The sequence below is a fragment of the Dermacentor andersoni genome, chromosome 3, assembly GCF_023375885.2.
Source record: "Dermacentor andersoni chromosome 3, qqDerAnde1_hic_scaffold, whole genome shotgun sequence".
Classification (NCBI taxonomy): domain Eukaryota; kingdom Metazoa; phylum Arthropoda; class Arachnida; order Ixodida; family Ixodidae; genus Dermacentor; species Dermacentor andersoni.
In genome coordinates, this window is record NC_092816.1 from 151,336,087 (window position 1) to 151,356,542 (window position 20,456).

Consider the following 20,456-nt stretch of genomic DNA (forward strand, 5'->3'; position numbering starts at 1 on the left):
TTGGTAATTGGTGATTGCCTGCACTTTTTGCCTTCTGTTCACGAGTCACAGAGGTTTGTGGCATTGTGCTTTTGACCTCAGCATTTGTACGTTGCGCACTTTAGAAGCCCCATCCTATAACAGACTGTGCAATGCCGGCAGTGAATAAATCAGTGAAAAAGAAGTTGCCTATATAGATTGTACTTTAGTGTAGATCGGCGTACACTTACCAAACAATACCTCAGTTGCAGCGCGCGTCTTGCAACTGTACAGGTCTCCTAAATTCATTAATCACCATTTGTTCTCAATAAGAAAAAGAAACGTAAGAAAGAAAATGTCGAAAAGACAATGCTTCTTTATTCAAGCAATAAGAGTTCACCGAGTATCGTGGCTGCTGCCACTGTCTATGGGTTCTGTTGTTCCACGCTTTTCCATGTCTGTAATTAGGGAGCGAACAGAGGCTCCCCCATAAGAACTTGTTTTTCTTTCTTGCCATCTTACCCTTACATAGAGCCTGTTACTCACGCTTTATTTTCCTTTACATTTAGTTCGTTCTTTTTAGACTGCACTACCTCGCGAAATCAGCCCACATTTTTAGAGTGCATTGTGTCCAGGATCGGCGCGCATTTTTCATTAAATAAAGCCACACTTTCGGTTCAGCTTTCAGGCATGTCCAGTTTGAACGAGAGCATCTGCGTTAAATTTTGATCTTGTTTCCGTAATGACTCCACATTACGGCTGAATACATAGCCCTACAATAACGTGGCGAGTATGTTTCGTTCCCAGTTTGATTTGGCAGGCTTTTCCTTCTCCTACATGCAATATAGAAAGCCTCAAATTGCCTCAGGAGATCTCGCCACAGAAGATCGTGTCTTCAAAATGCAAGAAAGAGAAACATGATGTGCAGGAACACGGACCCACGCACTCTGGGTATCGATGTTATGCTAAGCAGTTTGCAGATAGGTGGCTACCTGGCAATGTTCGAGGTTACGCAGTGCCGCCAGGTAGAACAACGCGTTTGTGCAAGGCGAGCTGCTATTTGGCTTAGGGGAACCTGTCTGCGACGACAGCAGTGAGACGACAGTGACAACTATCGTGGAACGGTGACGGCACGATTTCGACGACGGCCACTGGACGCGAACTTACGACATGCCGATTGCTGGGTTTACATAGGTACTGAGAGTGCGAAAGCGAGAGAAACAAATAATTGTGACGTCATCAATGAATACCTGTTATACAATCGTACACTGCTGTGTCTATGTCATGCGGTTTATGGTAAAATGGCAATGACATTTTCACTACGGTAATGAAATGTTAAATATTTTTGACCTGGGATTATCATAAAGCCAGCACAATGTTACATAGCTTCTGCGTAGTTTTAGCTGCAAAGAACTTAGATTATGGTGCTTGATGATTTGGTTGTATTGAAGACAGTTTATTTCTGCCGTGTGAGCCAAAGACAGGTTGACTCGTTTTCGCCGTGAAACTCGGTTTTGTTTTCTCAAAACTGCCAATAAAGAAAACAAGCACAACGATCGTGGCCTCATGTGTAGAGAATCGAGATGCTCTTCTGGAGGTCGGAATTCCACTATCGGCCACGCATGTATTCGTTTCTGCTGCGGCCTGAAAGGAAGCGTGGAAGGAACCTACCTACCACAAAGTGCCTGGAGAACAAAAAACTAAGAAACAAAAGAATGCATCGATCAAAGCTTTATATTATTTATAGAAGAACACGAGTAAAGCGACTTTCCCTGCATGGCCGCATTTGCTGAGTTGGTTGACCTTGGAGGGCTTCTGTGAAGGAACCGGAGGAGGTTAGAGGCAGTCATTTTGATCTGAACGAATGATACACATGCGTTTATTTTACCAAATGCGCGTATTTCATTATTAGATTCGCTTCACAATGATAACACAGGCTAAAAGACGAGACGATATTGATAATTATTGCTTGAGAATAAAAAGAGCAATCGGAGTGAGGCTGGGGGTTTCACATGAGGAAGCGCATGCGGACTCTGGCGCCTGGCGCTGGTCGGGGCATGTAGTGCAGCCGCTGCACCTCGGCCGTCACGACGGCGCAAAGAACGAAAACGGCTGCTCCGTAGCTGGAACGTGGCACGACATCCTCGGGCAGGAACGTCCACGTGAGAGCGCACGCCATGAGCAAGTCCATGGCGTACTTGTACATGTTCGCCAGTCCCTGATCCGTCTAGCGCGCCTTGGACACGAAGAAGACGTACGCGAATGCAGTCTGGCTGGCCATGCTCATCTCACCCATGTCGACCTGGGAGCCCAGATCGCACCAGTGTTGTGCACTATGCCACAACGTGGCTCCTGAAATGTTAATTTTCACAGGCGCTGATGACCTCGGTGGCCAAAGCACAGGACCCGCCGACCTAATTCGCAGTAACTGAAGCTGCATTCTTATAAAGATTGAATTAAGAAACGCCCTTGTCCAGAGCAGTGATGGAAAATTGTCGATAGTGCTATCGATATTTGAGATACTGTCGAACTATCCATGGTGAAAGAAAGCCATCGACTGTACTTTTGACTATGACATTCTAAGCGTCTTACCGCATGCGGTCACTATAACGTAATCATGGCGATGTTTCACTGCACGTTACGAACTTAGAATGAAAAGAAGTAATGTTTTCGGCCTGGTGCAACAGAGGCTAGTTTTAGCAATGAATATGCGATAGTTATATCTGGAATTTAGGCGTCGGAGACAATTTTATTTCAGTCGACAAACAATTGCGGCTAAAATTCATAGACTGTGTTAGTTGTAGTAAGTTATAATATCTTGGCTTCATTGCGATAGCAATTATGTGGACACTCTAGGCGCATTTCTGCCGTCACCGTCGGCGCCGCCGTGGGGTTCCGTATAATGTCTAAGGGCGATAAAATCGTCGCCGCGCGCCGTATGCTGTATGCGCGAGTGAAAGCGCGCGAGGTTGAGACGGCGATCGCCTCGATCTCGCGCACGCAGCGGACGAAAGTGAGGAGCAAGCGCGCTACATTCCGTCGCGCGCAAGGCTTCGAGGAGTGTAGAGAGTGGGGGCGAGTTCTCCTCTGGGCAGCCCGGGCGGCCGCGCGCGCCTGGCGGGTCCGCTGTACCTTGAAAGTAATCTGCGAGCTGTAAGCGTTCGGGCAGCACTATGTTTTCGCTGCGTTGTTCGCGTTAATGCGAGCGGCAGCACGAAGGTTAATTCGCTCGCGGCAGCTGCCGCGTTTCCTCACTGCAGCGTTTTGACAGAGTTTACGCGGTCATTTAGTGAGACGTCTGCATGTTTGCTTGTGCACGCGTGATAGGATGTTTGCTAATTTACTTAGTATGTCTATGTTTACCACTTTCACGGCTGATAAAACTACTATCTTCGCTTCGCATGGCTCTCCACTAATTTGCTTTTGCAGTCGATACCTTGAAATTCGGGCGAAGCTGCGAATGTTTTATTCCTAGAATTCCAAAACTCTCTATAGCATTAAAAAGAGCAGATTAGCGAAATAGCGTAATATTATCGATACCATCACATAGAGGTAAAATACTAATGCTTTTAAGAGTCAAGTAAATGATAATTTCAAAGGAATGTTCATGAGCTTTGCAGAACGGCGATCCTTTGTCTATATGCACGGCTCTGGGAAAAACCACGCCAGTGTGCCCTCTATAACCTAATGGGAAAGTGGTAAGGCGGGATTAATTTTGACAGATTGAAGTAGCAGCAAAATGCACAAATAAAGATATGCAACAATACAGGACACCACATGCCACTACACACAACTATAGAGCCCAAAACCTAGTTGCTCAGGGTCGATGCTCATGGCCTTCATGCTGTAGGTTGAACGGTAGCGCGCTTGCGCTCTCCTTAGTTTCTCGTGGCGCTCGCGATGTTGCACGTCAGCGCGCGTCCTCTTCCTCGTAGCTAGCGGCCCTCGCGCTGTATGTTGAACGGCAGCGCACCTGCTCTCTCTCTAGTTGCTCATGGCGCTTGCGCTATTGTTTGGTCGTGGCGCTCGCCTTGTTAAACGGCAGCACAGTACTCTCTTGCGTTGCTCGTACTCGTTGCTTGTGACTTTCGCGTTCTATGGTGAACGTGAGCGTGCTTGCTCGGTCTTTCTAGCTGATTGTAGCCCTTGTATTGCATGTTGACTTGTGGCGCACCGGCTCTCTCTCTAGTTGATCGTGGCCTCGTGGCCTTCGTGCTGCATGTTGAGCGGCAGCGCATCTGCTGTCTCTCTGTAGTTGATGCTGACCTTCCTGTTGAATGTTAAGCTGTAGCGCACCTTGTCTGTCTCTAGTTGATCGTGGCCCTCGTGTTCCATTTTGAGTGGCAGCGCACCTGCTCTCTCTATAGTTGAGCGTGGCCCTCGTGTTCCATGTTGAGCGGTGGCGCAACTGTTATCTTTCTAGTTGATCGTGGCCCTCCTGTTGCAAGCCGAGCAGTAGCGCACCTGCTCTCTTTCTCTCTAGCTGATCGTGACCCACGCGTTGCATGTTGAGCAGTAGTGCGTCTGCTCTATCTATAATTGATCGTGGCCCTCGTGTACCATGTTCAGCGGCAGCGCAAATTCTATCTCTCGCTAGTTGATGCTGACCCTCGTGTTGAATGTTAAGCTGTAGCGCACCTTCTCTGTCTCTAGTTGATCGTGGCCCTCGTGTTGCATGTTGAGCGGTAGCGCATCTGTTATTTCTCTAGTTGATGGTGGCCCTCGCGTGGCATATTGAGTGGTGGCGCACCTGCTCTCTGTCTAGTTAATAGGGGTCCTCGTGTTCCATATTGAGCGGTAGCGTACCTGCCCTCTTTTTCTGTTTCTAGTTGATCGTGGCGGTCGCGTGGCATGCTGAGCGGGGGCGCATCTGCTCTCTCTCTCTAGTTGATCGTGACCATCGTGTTGCATATTGAGTGGTAGCGCACCTGTTCTCTCTCTCTGGTTGATCGTGACCCTCGTGTTCCATGTTGAGCGGTAGCGCACCTGCTCTCTCTCTCTGCCTCCCTGATGGATCGCGACACTCGCGTTGCACGTTGAGTGGTGGCGTACCTGCTCTCTCTCTAGTTGATCGCGGCCCTCGTCTTCCATGTTGAGTGGTAGCGCACCTTCTCTCACTCTAGTTGCTCGTGGCGCTCGCGTGGCATATTGAGTGGTAGCGCACCTGCTCTCTGTCTAGTTGATCCTGGTCCTCGTGTTCCATGCTGAGCAGTAGCGCACCTGCTCTTTCTCTAGCTGATCGTGGCCCTCGCGCGGCTTATTGAGGGGTGCCGCAACTGCTCTCTGTCTAGTTAATCGTGGTCCTCGTGTTCCATATTGAGCGGTAGCGTACCTTCCCTCTCTCTCTATCTCTAGTTGATCGTGGCGGTCGCGTCGCATGTTGAGCGGGGGCGCATCTGCTGTCTCTCTCTAGTTGATGCTGACCGTCCTGTTGAATGTTAAGCTGTAGCGCACCTTGTCTGTCTCTAGTTGATCGTGGCCCTCGTGTTCCATGTTGAGCATTGGTGCACCTGCTCTCTCTCTCTCTCTCTCTCTCTCTGATTGATCGTGACCCTCGTGTTGGATGTTAAGCGGTGACACCCCTGTTCTCTCTCTAGTTGATCGTGGCCCTCCTGTTCCATGTTGATCGGTGGCGCAAGTCGTCTCTCTCTAGTTCATCGTAGCCCTCCTGTTGCATGCCGAGCGGTAGCGCACCTGCTCTTTTTCTCTCTAGTTGATCGTGACACACGCGTTGTATGTTGAGCAGTAGCGCGCCTGCTCTCTCTAATTGATCGTGGTCCTCGTGTTCCGTGTTGAGCGGTAGTGCACCTGTTCTCCCTCACTAGTTGATCGTGGCCCTCGTCTGCATGTTGAGTGGTAGCGCACCTTCTCTCTCCCTAGTTGCTCGTGGCGCTCGTGTTGCATGTTGAGTGGTAGTGAACTTGGGAAGGTATTCCGTCAGAGTCCACGTAGTGGACATGTCCATTTTGTCTGCAGTTTAAGTTCTGATTGGCTGGGCTGGGCTGCGCGTCCGCAGCAACCAGGCGCCACAGCCAATCAGCACTTCAACAGAAGATGAAATGGACATGTCCCCTAGGTGGACTCTTACAGAACACCTCCCCTGCTCTCGCTCTAGTTGATCATATTACCTGCACTGCTATTTAAATGCAGCGCGCGTACCCTGTTGTTGCTCGTGGCCCTCGCGAGGTATGTTCAACAGCAGCGCGCCTTCGCGATGTTAAACGGCAATGCGTGCGTTGTGTTGTCCCATGTTTCTCTTTCTGTCTAGTTGCTCGCCGCGCTTGCGCAGTTGAACGGCACGGCACATATTCTCTCTCATTCCATCGGATTGCTGCTAGTGGCCCTTATGCTGTATGTTGAACCGCAGCGCGCCTGCTTTCTCTGAAGTTGCTTGCGGTACTCGCGCTATATGTTAAACGGCAGGGCCCCTTCTCTGTCTCTAGTTGTTCGCCCTCGTTGCTCTCTCTTGAGTTGCTCGTGGCGCTCGCGCTGTTGAACACCAGCGCACCTTCGGTGTCTCGTTGCTCGAGCTCATTGCTCGTGGCCCTCGCTCTGTGTTGAACAGCAATGCGCCTACTCTCTCTCTAGTTGCCCGTGCCGCTCACGCTTTTGTTGAACGACGGCATGCGTGCTGTTTCTCGATGCTCGTGGTTATTGCTCGTGGCAGCCGCACTCTATGCTGAACTGCAGAGTGCCTGCTTTCTCTAAAGTTGCTAGTGGCACTCGCGTTGTTGTGGAACGGCAGCGCGTGTACATGTTCTGTCGTTCGTTGCTGGTGGCCCTCGTGCTGTATGTTGGACGACAGCGCCCCTGCTCTCTCTCTATGCTCTGTTTCAGACATCAGATACAACACTGTGGAAACTAGACAGACATGTTCCAATTGCGGTGTCGGTACTGAGAAATAGTTTTAGGTTTTTGACCGCAGTTGTGTCAAACTGTTTTTTATATAGGCTCAGTATTGAATGGATAAATGTTTTGTGCTAAATGTGGAATACGGCTGCTAATCCGCTGTAATAGATCAATTAGCTTTCCGTGGTCTTTTTATTTGTGTTTACAGCCGGTCGGGGCAGCCTTACGAGGACGCTCGCGCGAGCAAGTGCCGGTGGCGTGCAGTGAAGCATTGAGAGGTTTAGCTTGTCCGGTATTCCAGTGAAACGCAGGCGCAATCGTGTAGCTGCTAAAAATTTACACCCGCAACAAAGAAAATACACTTGGTTACGGCAACATTAGCTGTTTCTGTCTGTTTGAGCACTGCGCCACCAGGTGGCTGCACCATGCAGACCGCTCAAGTTTACGCCTCCGCCCCAACGCCCAGGGGCGTATGCCTTGCCTGCGTTTTACCGGAGTACCGGACAAGCCAAACCTCTCCATTTACGAAACGCGCGGAGCAATACATTTTCGTAACGGCAGCATTTCAACTGGTTTGGAAACGGCAATATGCGCACGGCAGTGCCATTCTCTAGAAGCTGTCCCAAGCAGAATACCTGTTCTTTATTTTGGGGGGTGAAGGGGGTAGGGCACGGAATATCAATAAAATGAGCGTCTGCTGTACCTGTCATTTAGAGCGTTGAACAAAATGTTGACATAAAACGCCTTTTCAAATGCCAAATATGTTTCACACATAATCCGCAAGACATTTTTAAACATAGAGCTTTAGGGATGCGCCAGTTCAATACAACAGAAGCCACCGTGCTTAGACATGCGTGAATGAAAAACGTATACTGCTTGTCTTTCCCATAGAAATTCAAAGGCGCAAAGCCACAGCGCTTAGAAACGTGCGAAATAAAAGCAAGTACTGCTTATTTCTTTAGGATGTAAAGCCTGCTAACGAAATTCTGTGGTGCTGAGTGCCATTTAGTTTTCGGTAGGCGCGTTGGTATAGAAATTATATCCTTTTTTCTACTAGTTTTCCTTAATACATACGCGCCATGTTTTGTGCAACCAATTTCAATGGCTTGGTAGACTAGTGATCCCTCGTTTCACCGCTCAAAAGTACTTTAAGAAGGAATGTGAATCACAGACATTTCTGTATACGATTATGACGTCATTGTGCGTTTTGGAAAGAGCAAACGTTACGCAGCTTGTACTCGGAGTCTTGCGCATATCTCAAAAACACTTAACATCACATAGATGAAGGCCGTATGTAAAAGAAAGAGAAATTATCCTTGTTTTGGCGACAGTTACCGGCAATTGCTAGAGCGAAATCTCGCAATGGCTTATAAAATAGGTATATAAAGTGTTTAATGACAAACAGTGCACAATTGCAAATTGCGTAAAGAAGTACTGCTGTCGGTTCGACGCGCGCCTGCCTCACAGGCTTGCTGACTGCGGGTGGAATTCCTAGAGAACGTACTTGAGATTTGCCCGTTTAATCGCTACCAGAACACGCTATTGCATACAGCGTTTCCAAATGTCCATATTGTGCACTCAATCATGACAATGTTTCTCATCAGCAAGACCGGCAGCAGGCTTCTTCCCGAAAGCGTCCAGCATAGCGCGAGTGCGCCCGCAAGTAGAAACCTTGCTAAGGTTTATCGCTGTTTACCACTCAATTTAACGCACCACATGGATAAAAAGCAGGCATACGAACAGAAAAGAGCTTGGTTTTACTGTTGTACGGCTCACAGCGTCTGCCTCATTCGTCTCTGAGTTTCCCCTGAAACACGTAGTTCAGCTTGACGCGTTTGACTCAGTGGCCCGTGTTTGAGAGGCTGTTGTGGCACTTAACGACACATAAATAATGTGTACGAATTGTGGGCTGACGAGACCATTCTTGCGATTGTGACAACGCAGCCACCGATATAACACGCGTTGCAATGCAAGCGAGTAGCGCGTGGTTGGACGGATGGGAGAAGAGGCGATCATCGCCATTCGGATGTGCGTGCTGGAGCAGTCGGCGCAGGTGTAACGGGCGCAAATTGAAATTTGTAAATTTCCATGTACTTTCTTCCCATCCGTTGCACCCTCATTACCGTCTCTGTTTATCTGGCTTTCGTTATGCTGACTGCGTGATTTTATCAGATTTCCATTACCCTGTGCTTGTTTGCCAACATTCTTCACCTCTTCCACCATTTGCATGCACGATTTTGTGGTGCGAATGAAGGCGCACCTCAGCCACCGCATTCTTTTCATGTGTGTTCTTTCTATTTCCCCGAACTCAATTTCGCTCTGTACTTCTCTGAGTTCAAATGAGGCCTTTTTATATTACCCTCCAGTGCCACATTTGTGGTTTTACCATGGGCCTCCAATACCGCCGACCTTTCCTTATATTCCACCCCCGATAAGGTCTTTCATTTTAGGAATACATTCTGTGAATTTTAGCGCTGGCACCATTGCTTCTTTCCCCAATTGCTCGCATCACCTCATGATTATAACAGCTTCAAAGTGCTTTACGTTTTACTGTAGCTGCATTCAGTTATCGGTGCGTCGCCGCTGCATTAATTACTCCTGCGTTTAGTGGGGCCGAGCAGTATTTTAACACCGCAAGCAGCGCATCGTGATTGGTAGAGTATCGGAAAGGATTAGAATTGGACTTATTTCTGTGGAGCCCAAAGGATGGACGAGTTCCCAGTAGTGGGTAGATATACATAAGTCTCGGGGATCGGTTCACTGTTTTGTGACGGAAGATCTAACCGCCGTATGCTTCGCACACAACACACAAACTCTGTTAATGTGTTTGATGACGCAAAAATAACGCCGACGGAAGGTTTAAGCTTCGTTTATATATCTCTTCTTCCGCTCAGAAGTCGTGGTCAGAGATTTCCGTCATATGCACTAAGCAACAGGGGCACGATAATCTACCTAATTCATACATAAAGGCGGACGATAGGAAAACTGCAGAATTACCAGCCCTACAACCTTGTCAAGGTTGCTTAAATAATTCCTACTAATCATTAACTCGAAGTACAGGTTCTTTGCAGTTAGCCTCTAACCTGCAAAGCATATGAATGTGCATGTTGCATTACGCAATCGTTGGGATGCGGACGTCATGAATGCCACATTTGCACACGCTACCTCGTGTTCCACGCCAGAACGCCATGTATGCTCAGCCAGAGCGGCGGGTGGGTTGAGCTTCCAAGCGAATGAAAGCGATACGAGTGGTAGTCTACGCAAGGGCCCGGTTACCTTGGTCAGCAGCGCCTTGGGGCTTTCGAGCACGTTGCCGGCGAGCAGGGTTGAGAAGAGGAGCGATGTGAAGGACGAGTGGAGCAGCAGCACCCCCTGGGGGATATCCTTCGTGGTGTGCGCGAAAAACTCTTGGCCAGCGACCAGGCAGGCAGACAGGAAGGCCCACCCAAAGCTCTGCAGTCTCTGCGAACCCATCCCTTCGTCCTGGTACAACAGTAACCCCATGGCCGTTACCAGGCACGTCTGCAGGGGTTAAGAGTGGCCAAGCTTAGTCAGCCGTTCGTGGTACTTTGCTCTGCTATAAGGTCGGCAGCAGGACACAGAAAGTACGGCAATAGACAAGCATAAACAAAGTACACGTAACGTGAGCCAAATATTGTCATGCATAAAAGAGTCCCCGCTATTAGAAAGAACAGATAATAGAACTGATAATCCCCTATTACTTGTCCGTGTCTATGTCTCACTGCCATTCTTATAATAATCCTTCACGAACTAGATGTAGGTCCCCTATCGAAACGGTGGCCACACTTTTTGAAGCACTTTATACCTGATGATGTGACTTTTATAACACATCCTGATTATCAGTTACTTCGATATTTTGTCGTTAAAAGTACTTATATCCTATTTGAGATCGTAAGAAAACAATATGGCATAATAAGGGGCCCAGTTGACCAAACGATCTTACCAGCAAGTTTTGGTGCTAGAAATATCTTACGAAAAGAGCGTATTCGCAACGCTAACGCCGTTAGTAAGATCAAAAAGCTTGCGATGCGCACCGCAGCAAGAAATTTGCGCTGTAGACGACAAGAACCGTGTATGTGATGGTAGCACGGGTGCGAACTTCAATGCTTACCCCAATAGTAACAGTAACTCGATTGACAAAACTAAGCAGCCGTCGCAGTTGCCGACGTACGAAGGAATTCCTACGATAGGCGGGCAGCAGTCTTACGAACATAATTATGTTTGTATGTGCCGCTTGAGGTGACGCGGTTAAGCGGTGGAAGCTGCTGTTGCAGCTGATCGGCCAGAGGCCACAATTGATAGCCGGGGATTGCGCGTGCTTTCATCTTTGTAGCGCGCTCTCATTTGTCATATCAAAGTACGTTGAGTAGTTTTAGTGCATAAGTGTATGTCACAGTGCGGCATTATTCTATTCGGCGAAGCACCGATCAACGGGTGCCAAAAAATCGTGGAAATGGGGAGCGGCGATCAAGAAGGGTATTGCCGGCCACTCGGGCCACTGGGGCCGAAAGAAGTCGAAAGCAGGTTTAGAGATTATTATCTTTTTGTCGTCGTAGCGACCGTGACGCCTAGACAGATTTTTGTAGGAACCCCTGTGTATTCTCTGCCCCACATTGAGAAGCTTACTAAGACGGCGGGGGTGCAACTACTCCGAAATATGTGGTGTGTCTGTGCAATCCTGTGTCTACGCAGTGCTGACAGTGTATGTGTGCCGACAGCGCCGTATGGGCGGACGCCGTCGTTTCTCCTGTGTTTGTGAACGAACAATAGAGGCCCGCCACGGAGTCAAGGGTGTGCGTATGTGGTGCAATACGAGTGCGGGACCTCTAACTGCCCCGGGGAATCACCCGTTCCCTTACCCCTAATTAAAAGGGGCGTGGCCGAGACCTTGGGAGGAATCGGGATCCAACTGGGTGAACTTTATTGGATCGTCACCAATATCTGCCGTGGGAACACAGGGAACTAGGGAAAGGAGAAGTTATTTAATCGCAAGTTTTAGACTGAGGTAAGCAGTCTAGAAGCTGAGCCTACAATATGTTGAATAGCGTCAAGAAGCTAGTGCCGTCGAGAATTGCCGGGGCCGCCTAGCCGCTCTTAACTGCGAGAGTTGACGTAGGTGACGACAAACCAACGTCTGCATCCAAGCTCACCGTAGTTCCCCTCAAGTTAGCTCAACCTGCTTTAGGGAAAACGTCAGACCTAGACTCCCGGGAAACCCAGCCCAGCAATCGCATCCACCGTAACGAGATCGGCTTGCCAGCGTTCTTGGGGAAAGCTCTGCCGTCGACTGGACGCTTGATAGAAATGCTGCTGCTGCACGGCCATGCGTATGCCATCATTTGTTTTCTTTTGAAGTCTGTTTAATTGACCACCGTTAAGTGTGTTTTGTGGAGTGTTAATTTCTATATTTACTGTTAACCGTTCTATTTCTTTTGTATTCATCATTGATCTAGATTAGGTGCATGTGTGTTAGTGTCCCTGTGTTTTTTTTTTTAATTCTTTTAATCTTTGTGTGATTGCCAGTCGATAAATATTTTTTTCCGTCTTTCTCGGGACTTTGACATCTTCGCTGTGTTCGCTTGTGCACAGAACGAGCAACCGGCTTATGTACCCCTACGACGACTTCGCGCCGAAAGGGAACGGGGGACAAGTGTATTCGGCGTGCGCTGCTGCTGAAGCCAGTAACATTAAGGGTGTGCGCCGAAGTTCTGCTTAATCTCTGATGTTCTCTAGCTGTTGCTGTATTTGCGCAATAGACGGATTTTTCACACTCTTCATGACACTTTATGAGTAGCAGTGCGGTGTCCGTAACTGACAAACATCAAGTTTTTAATTGATGTGCTTTCAGCATTTTCATCATTTTTTTTTTCTACTTTAGACTTTCCTCGGTCATATGACTACGAATCATTATTTTTCGAAACGCCTTCGAGGCTACATTTTTCCATGCGAGACGAACAAACGCAGAAACGCCTAAACATTGCTAATTATCAAATCTTTTTGCTGTTGGGCAATCCATTGTTGTATTGCTTGCTGTGAGCCTCAGCGTTTTTATTATCTTACTCATAGTTTCAATTAAGGACTAAGTTGAAGTGGCGCAGCGTTTCGGCTCCTGGCTTTGCTGGTCCTGGAGCTTACGGTGTGGACAAAGGTATGCGTACGACATACGGCAACGTGTCTATGATACGGAGTCTGATGTTAATACAAGGACACAGCAAAAATAGCTAGCAAATAAAATCATGTACCACAATTAATACGAAAATCATGTGGAGTGTTCGAACAAGCGTGATGCTGCGAAGAAAATACACCTTGTGAACGGAGCAAATATTCCTAGCATGAGCCCTCGTGTAGCTAATTGCGGTAAAGGAAAGCGTACAAATACTCTTTTGTGTGGGTGACATCTTTTGAGCGGACAACACCTGTCAATTCTAATGGAGTACGAAAATTTATGGCGCCATGAAGGGCTATGATAAGGGTCACCAGGTTGTTGGCTCAGCAGGTAGTCATACGGCGGCCTGTGCTCCAACATGTAGAATGTAACATGACGGCAACACTTGAAGTACGCTTACGCATACTTAGGCAACTCTAGTAGAGTTTGTGCATTTTTTTCCTCATTCCATCCTTGATGTCTGCACACAGCGGTCAGCTTGAATGGAGGTGTAGTCGTGAGATCGGCCGTCTTGTGTAGGGCAACCTAAACGGTTAGGAAGGCTTCCTATCAGCGCTTGATATACATGTAGAATGCAGAATCGCTCTGATGTGCTCATCCTGGAATCAATTTGGATCAAATTTGGTGAACTTAAAATAATTCAAGCGTGAAATTGCGACTCTTAGGAGGAGACTCTTCTTTAGGCCTTCAGAGCATTCACAAAATATGACAAGAATAAAATAAAAAGACAGGAAGTGAACTTTAAAGACTTGTGTCTGCACATAAAAACCTAAAGTCTCAGTTTTTCAAACCACGTCTACTGTGACGTGTACAGTGGACAATATTAACAAATTTTGCCACCAGTCAGTTTCATAAAATAATTCGTGAATATCACTTTTTCAAAAGTAATGTAGAAAGCAATGACGTTACGGAATCTGAATATATTGAATTCGTACCTTTAAACGCTTTCATAGAGGATTTCACGAAGTTGGGACGGCTGTTCTCCTACAGGCTTGCCGTGTTGGTAAGCATGGCAATTAAATCTTGTTTCTACTCATCTTCCACTCAGAATGCGGAAATAATAAATGGACAATATAGAATGTATACTCTGACCGCTGACTACTTTCCTTTTAAATGTAATAAGTTCCATTGAAATTGGTTCAGCGGTTGCCCAATAACACTGCTACACAACAAACAAAATTGACGAGAGGAATGATGGCTGTCACAAAGGTAAAAATGAGCACGTAGTCACTCCATGTGCGAACTATTAGATTGTCCATACACTCGACCTTTAAGTGTACATACATTATGTAAGTAGCCATAGCTTGTGTAAGTCAGGCAACAATTTAATGAAGGCCCTAAGATTTACACGTTTTGCATGCGCTTCAGTAGGAAAACCAGAGTCAACGCCCAACATCGCAAGCGTGCGTTACTCACCAGCGAGAAGACGAACCATACAGGTCTCAGTGTCGTTGACCCCGCCATGGTGGGTAGGCCTGCCAGAACGGGTGCCATGCTTGTCAGCGCCGCAGAGTCTACGATGCGGAGATGTATCAAGGACATGAACCTGCGAGAACGAACGCAGCATTTGGGCTTAAGTGGAAACAGCAGCTTTAAATATGGCGAACAGATCCTTGGAAGGCTGTGTTTTCAACCACAAAGAAGATTGTTCCTCTTAAAAAAATATTGAGCTACAATGCACATGTCGAAATGCGCATGTGAAGATTGAGCCTTAGTGATGCGGTAAATAAATGCTATGCAAATAAATGCGACACGCACATTGCTTTCATCCTATGCAACATGCAATATCGTGCAGTATGATCTCATGCAATGTTTACATTTATGCAGTGCAGAGGCCACAACGCCCACACTAATACGGTGCAAGCTTGTGTTTAGGCACCGCACCGCTCCTAATTTGTGGCGGAAAGCAAACGCCAAACCAGGACTACGCACAATGCGAGACTTCGACGCAGCTACGCCACAAGAATGAAGGCAATGGGTGATGCTCGTCGGGGAAAGAGAAAGGGCGGGGAAAGGAGTAACATTGGTATCTAAATACAGTTAGGCATTTCATGCACCTTGAGTCACAGTGGCATGCGTAACAATGGTAGGGAATCGGACATGAAGTGGAAACATACCCAGTGGCAGGTACCACAATGGCCCAAGTATGGGGTAACTCAAATGTAAGAAATTTATGAAAGTAAAATGAGCTGCTGATCATCATAAGCTTTCTCTTTTCAATGAGATAGACAGTTAGCTTGATGACAAAGACACCGTTCTCTAGTGGCACCTGTGAGCCCATGATATGCAGATTTATGCGGGGTAGTCATATTCAAGTTTTACGGAATTCTTAAAAACCGCCCGTGGCAGAAAGCTGAATACTTGTTGTCGAGCAGGATTATTCGAAGAGGCGGACATTGCTGGAGCCAGAAATCAAAATACGTACTCTACTAATCAACAAGAATTTACTAATTTACTTCTTAAGTAATTACTTCACGACGACACATGTCGCTATTTACGAATTGTAGCCGGTGAGCTTGCAAGATCCATCCACTTGAAGTGAATATCTAGGATGACACCAGTTTTGTGACATTATTTCCCAAAGTGGGAGACCAAATACATCAGATTTCTAGTTAATTTTGTACTTCAAATCATAAGAGAGCGTTTTGTTAAAAAAAGTAAATGAAATAACAGTCAATTTACAGAGAGTTTGATGGCGCATTTGTCCCAACTGGTGTCGTTGTGGAATTTAATTCCAAGTTGATACGCCCCGCAAACTCACCAGCTACAATTCGCAAACTGCAATATGTGCCGTAAGTTAGTTAATTAGAAGTTATAAGACAACTTTTAGTAATGAGTAGAATATGTGTTTAGATTTCTCGTGCCAGTAATGACAGCCTCTCTGAATAATCCAGCTTAAAGAGTAGAATTATGTTATCTGCAACACGCTAGTTTTTTAAGATCCACAAAACTGAGAAGTGATTACCCTGTACCCTAATTCATTTCTTAATTGCGCAGCACACAGATACACTCATTGCCACTGCTTTGCCGGTCGAAATTCTGTGTCCAACGAGAATCCCGTGGAAAGAGGCAAATGAATCTTCGGGTCAACAATACCTGTTCCCAGTGCGTTTTGAATTCACGAGTGTTCGGTTGAGAACGGGTTGATTTTCTACCCCTGCATGACGGCGGTCACGTTGCAGTTACAGAGCAGTGAGAACACGTGATGCACCACAGCACATGCGAGCTGATGCAATGGGACGCGCCACTATAAGTATGCAGCCTATACGCCTGCATGCTTCGCGATACAGTGCAGTAAGGCGTTTCAAGAGTTGGAACTATTCTGTGTGCTGTAAGGTTCGTCGTGCAGCGCATAATAACTGTAACATACTTGTTACAGGATATTTCAGGGAATGAGCTAGCGGTTGTTCAGCCCTTTCTGTTTTTGTCCTATGTGTTAAAATGCATCTGGATAAGTGGTTCATTTTCAACCAAAACAAGCAGCAGTCTTTATCCACACATCTTAGTACGGTGGCATGAACGAGTTACGAGCTGCTAAACGGAGTCATCAGATAAAATGCGGGTTCCCCGTTGCCATCACTACATCTCGTCAATACTTAAATGCGAAAAGTCCTGTTTATCCAGGACTTCTTTTTCGGTCAAGTAACGTTACATACTGTCTGAATCACACTTTTCAAGAGTGGTCAAACGGTATTGTCCGCCACCTCTGGAAAAAAAAGAAGCACAGGCCGAAGCCGCGATGAAGCCATGCATGGTCGTGCCGCAAGCTGTTGGCATGGGCTATAGGTAAAACATATCTGGAAACAAGCCACTACAGTGAGGTAGCAGCTACGGACGCTGGCGCAGTCCGTAGCCGGCCGCTCGACCACTCTAGAAAGGTGTGGTTTACTAAATTCAAACTAATTAGTCAGCCTACGTTTACTTAAATTCATACTGCTTAGTCAGCCTACGTTTACTTAAATTCTTACTACTTAGTCAGCCTACCTTTACTTAAATTCACATTGCTTAGTCAGCCTACGTTTACTTAAATTCATTCTACTTAGCCTACGTTTACTTAAATTCATACTACTTAGTCAGCCTACGTTTACTTAAATTCATACTATTAGTCAGCGTATGTTTACCTAAATTTATACTGCTTAGTCAGCCTACGGTCACTTAAATTCATAGTACTTAGTCAGCCTACGGTTACTTAAATTCATAGTACTTAGTCAGCCTACGTTTACTTAAATTCATACTACTTAGTCAGCCTAAGTTTACTTAAATTGATACTTCCACCAGCGCTACGGGTCTCACACTTCGTTTGTTATTCTAACATGTTTGCTATCGCGTTCATTGCTTCGCCCTTATGTCGAAACTGTTACATTTTTCATAGGTTAGAATCCTTCCAATGGTGCCGGCATCCCGGTAGCAGTGTATTTCAGGACGCCTACAAGCGCTAGGATTGTTGCTGCTGTGCGTAGGCATGAAAAATCATTTTCTCAGTTAAGAAGACCACCTCCTGTTGGCTAATCTTGTGCGTCATCACCACCGTTACAGATTGCAAAAAATTCTTCATCTTGCAACGAACTTCGCTAATGAGTTTTACTTCAAGCTCCAGACCTTTTGCAAAAAGTAATGGAAGGCGACAAAAGTGGTCTCTTTTGAAAGCCAATAACGAGATTTTTGCAATGATATATTAAAATTGCTTACTGTTGAATAGACGTACAAGAGTTATCATCCAAGTGTGTTAACTTAGTGCTGTATGAACGCTTTGTATAAATTTCTATGGCATAACGAAAGTTGGTCCAAAGCTCACTCCATGCTGTGGAAGGAAGCTTTAGCTCAATGGCTTTTATCTAAATACATGGGAACGGATAAATTGTCTTTCTCGGCAACCGCTACACTTATAGCGATGAAGCTCCATGTAATAAAAATAAAAATAATGTTGGAATGTAGTGACTGTTGAAAGCAGAATTGTAATTTAGGCCGTAACATTAGGCCGTAAAGTTGTTGAATAAAGGTTGTTGAAAACCACAAAACACCGAAAAGCGAAACTTAGTTTCACAACTCCATACTGAGCAATGAAAAATAATATCACAATTCTGTAGGCTGCACCTTGTAATGCATCTAAAGAGAACAAAGCTTTTGTAATATACATCGCTTTGAAATACGATATTGAGGACCAAGTAATAGGTGGGTAAACATAGGTAATATATGAAGAACTGTCGTACACATTGTAACCAATTGACGTAAGCTGTAAAGTTTTGTGCGAACTTTCTCCGCTTAAGCTACTATAATATATGCAATTTAGAAAACTGCGATTTCTGTTTTTTTTTAGTGTGTAGTTATGGATTTGATATCTGTATGCTTACATACTTCTTAATATTGGCTGACTATTCTTGCAAATATTAAGGGGCCTCAGTGAAAACGTTACTTGCTACAATGAGTAGTATTTAACTTTATCTCTCAATGGAGAACATTTCACCCTAGTCAGTAATGATGTTGTGCAATAAAGCGTTTCTTCGCATTACGTTCACCAAATTCCGAAAAACAGCGATGGCCTCGGTGGCGAGCTATAACTTCCTCTTCGAAACCGTGCTCAGAAGAATGAATGCACAAGCGTACCTGGCAGCGAACGCGAAGGCAGTGGTGAAGCCGCGCACGACCACGGAAGCGTTGACGGCGATGGATCCGTGGGGGCGCGTCATACGCAACGTGCAGCTGAGCACGCCCACGAATGCGCCCAGGCTTACGAAGAAGAGAAGGCGGGCAGTGTGCTCCACCGAGTGCCTGCGCCGGCCCAGCACCGCCAGCATGGTCCACATGAGGCTGGAGCCCAGCATCAGCGTGATGCGCTGCGTTGCGTCAGCAATGCAGGGCGTGCGGCGAATCAATTTGAGTTGATGATCACCGCAATCGTAATACACTGCCCTGACACACGCACACACGCATTCGTTTGAAGACGCAGACTGCAGTGAAGAAAACCGCAATTTAAATGCGTTTGGTTCTTTTTGAACGAAACGTCCACAACAAGAACGTGAAACGCCTACACTCCACATCAATATAAAATGCCACAGGTAATCGGTAATCAAACAGAGATACTCACATTCGGAACCTTATTCATTGCTATTTTGTATGAAGCATAGCGGTTCTAAATAAATACCCAAGAGAGGAATGTGCGCTAGTGCCTACGGGGGCTCTCCTGAGCGTGTCTCAACCTACATGGGAATGATAGGAAGTACATGCTTCGGATTCGGATTCGGATTGACTTCGATCTTTAGACCGGCTGCGTTTGATTAAGGCGCAGTAAACGAAGCTATACTTAAATATTGTATCGTAATCTGATAGTACGCTTACCAGCGCAACCCACGTCATTATTTCTACTCGGCACGAGCCGTGCCCTTTCTCTTTACTTTTCCCTCTTTGCTCTTGACGCGCCTTTATAAGCAAGCGCAATAAAGGACGCGAGCAGTTTTTCACCCTTCACCATGTCGGCCTGGTCAATGCTTCGCACACGCCCATAACGCACGGAACGTTACATGGTCAATGCTTCGCACACGCCCATAACGCACGGAACGTTACATGGTCAATGCTTCGCACACGCCCATAACGCACGGAACGTTACATGGTCAATGCTTCGCACACGCCCATAACGCACGGAACGTTACATGGTGTCAGAAGTGGCCGCCCAGTGCAACACTTTCCAGCGGGAGCAGGACCTCGGGCGCACCCAGGAACAGACATGGATGTGCTGAAGCCACCCGGACCACTGCTCATGACAGGTGATATGGGCAAGAATTGGCAACGATTTAAGCAGATGCTGGAGCTCTACTTCACGGTAACAAAGCCGCATGACAAACCCCTGAGCAAGGCAGCAAAGACAGCAGTACTACTGAGCTTGGCAGGGGAGGACGCATTAGAAGTTTTCAACAACTTCTCCTTCAGCGAAGGTCAAAGCAAAGAAGACTACGAGACTATCGTCGGCAAGTTTGACGCATACTGGGCTGCTCAAACAAACGAAGTGTACGAGCGGTATCTGTTCCGGAAGCGGATGCAGACAGCGGGGGCGAGTTTTGAACAGTTCGCACGAGACGTGAGGATGCAAGCCCGATCGTGCAATTTCGGTGAGCTAACAGACTCCATGATTCGCGACCAAATTGTGATCGGCATTAGCAATGACAGCCTCCGGGCTAAACTCCTGCAAGACAACGAGCTCACGCTGGCTAAAGCCGAAAAAATATGCAAGGCGTCAGAGGCAGCTGCTTTGCAATGCGAAGCATGGACGGATAAAGTAAACCAAGTAGATCCAGTCAATGTCGCTCGGAGCTCAACCAAGCATCCAAAAACGTTCAAATGCTCACGTTGTGGCAGAGAACACAGGCCACGCGACTGCCCAGCTTATGGCAAAACTTGCAGAATCTGTAACGCAAGGAATCACTTTGCTGTTTGCTGCAGAAGAGCGGCACGCGTAGATGAGCTCCAG

At 46.7% G+C, this 20,456-nt stretch overlaps 1 protein-coding gene across 1 annotated transcript; it reads right to left on the reverse strand.

Moving 5' to 3' along the window:
- Positions 1-1,985: 1,985 nt before the first annotated feature.
- LOC129382891 (uncharacterized) lies at positions 1,986-14,537 on the reverse strand. The gene is made up of 3 exons (XM_055067123.2): positions 14,411-14,537; positions 10,084-10,329; positions 1,986-2,260 (listed from the first exon to the last, which is right to left on the reverse strand). Exons 1-3 carry the CDS (start codon positions 14,534-14,536, stop codon positions 2,186-2,188), a joined length of 447 nt encoding a protein of 148 aa, XP_054923098.2. The 5' UTR covers position 14,537; the 3' UTR covers positions 1,986-2,185.
- Positions 14,538-20,456: the final 5,919 nt, after the last annotated feature.

Bases quoted from the DNA above. Each gene is read 5' to 3' on its own strand.
- LOC129382891 (XM_055067123.2), bottom strand. From the start codon at position 14,536: ATGTCCTTGATACATCTCCGCATCGTAGACTCTGCGGCGCTGACAAGC. The intron at 10,330-14,410 runs GTGAGTAACGCA...TAACCCCTGCAG, and splicing joins TATGGTTCGTCTTCTCGCTG to ACGTGCCTGGTAACGGCCAT. The intron at 2,261-10,083 runs GTAACCGGGCCC...CTGGGCTCCCAG, and splicing joins CCAAGGCGCTGCTGACCAAG to GTCGACATGGGTGAGATGAG.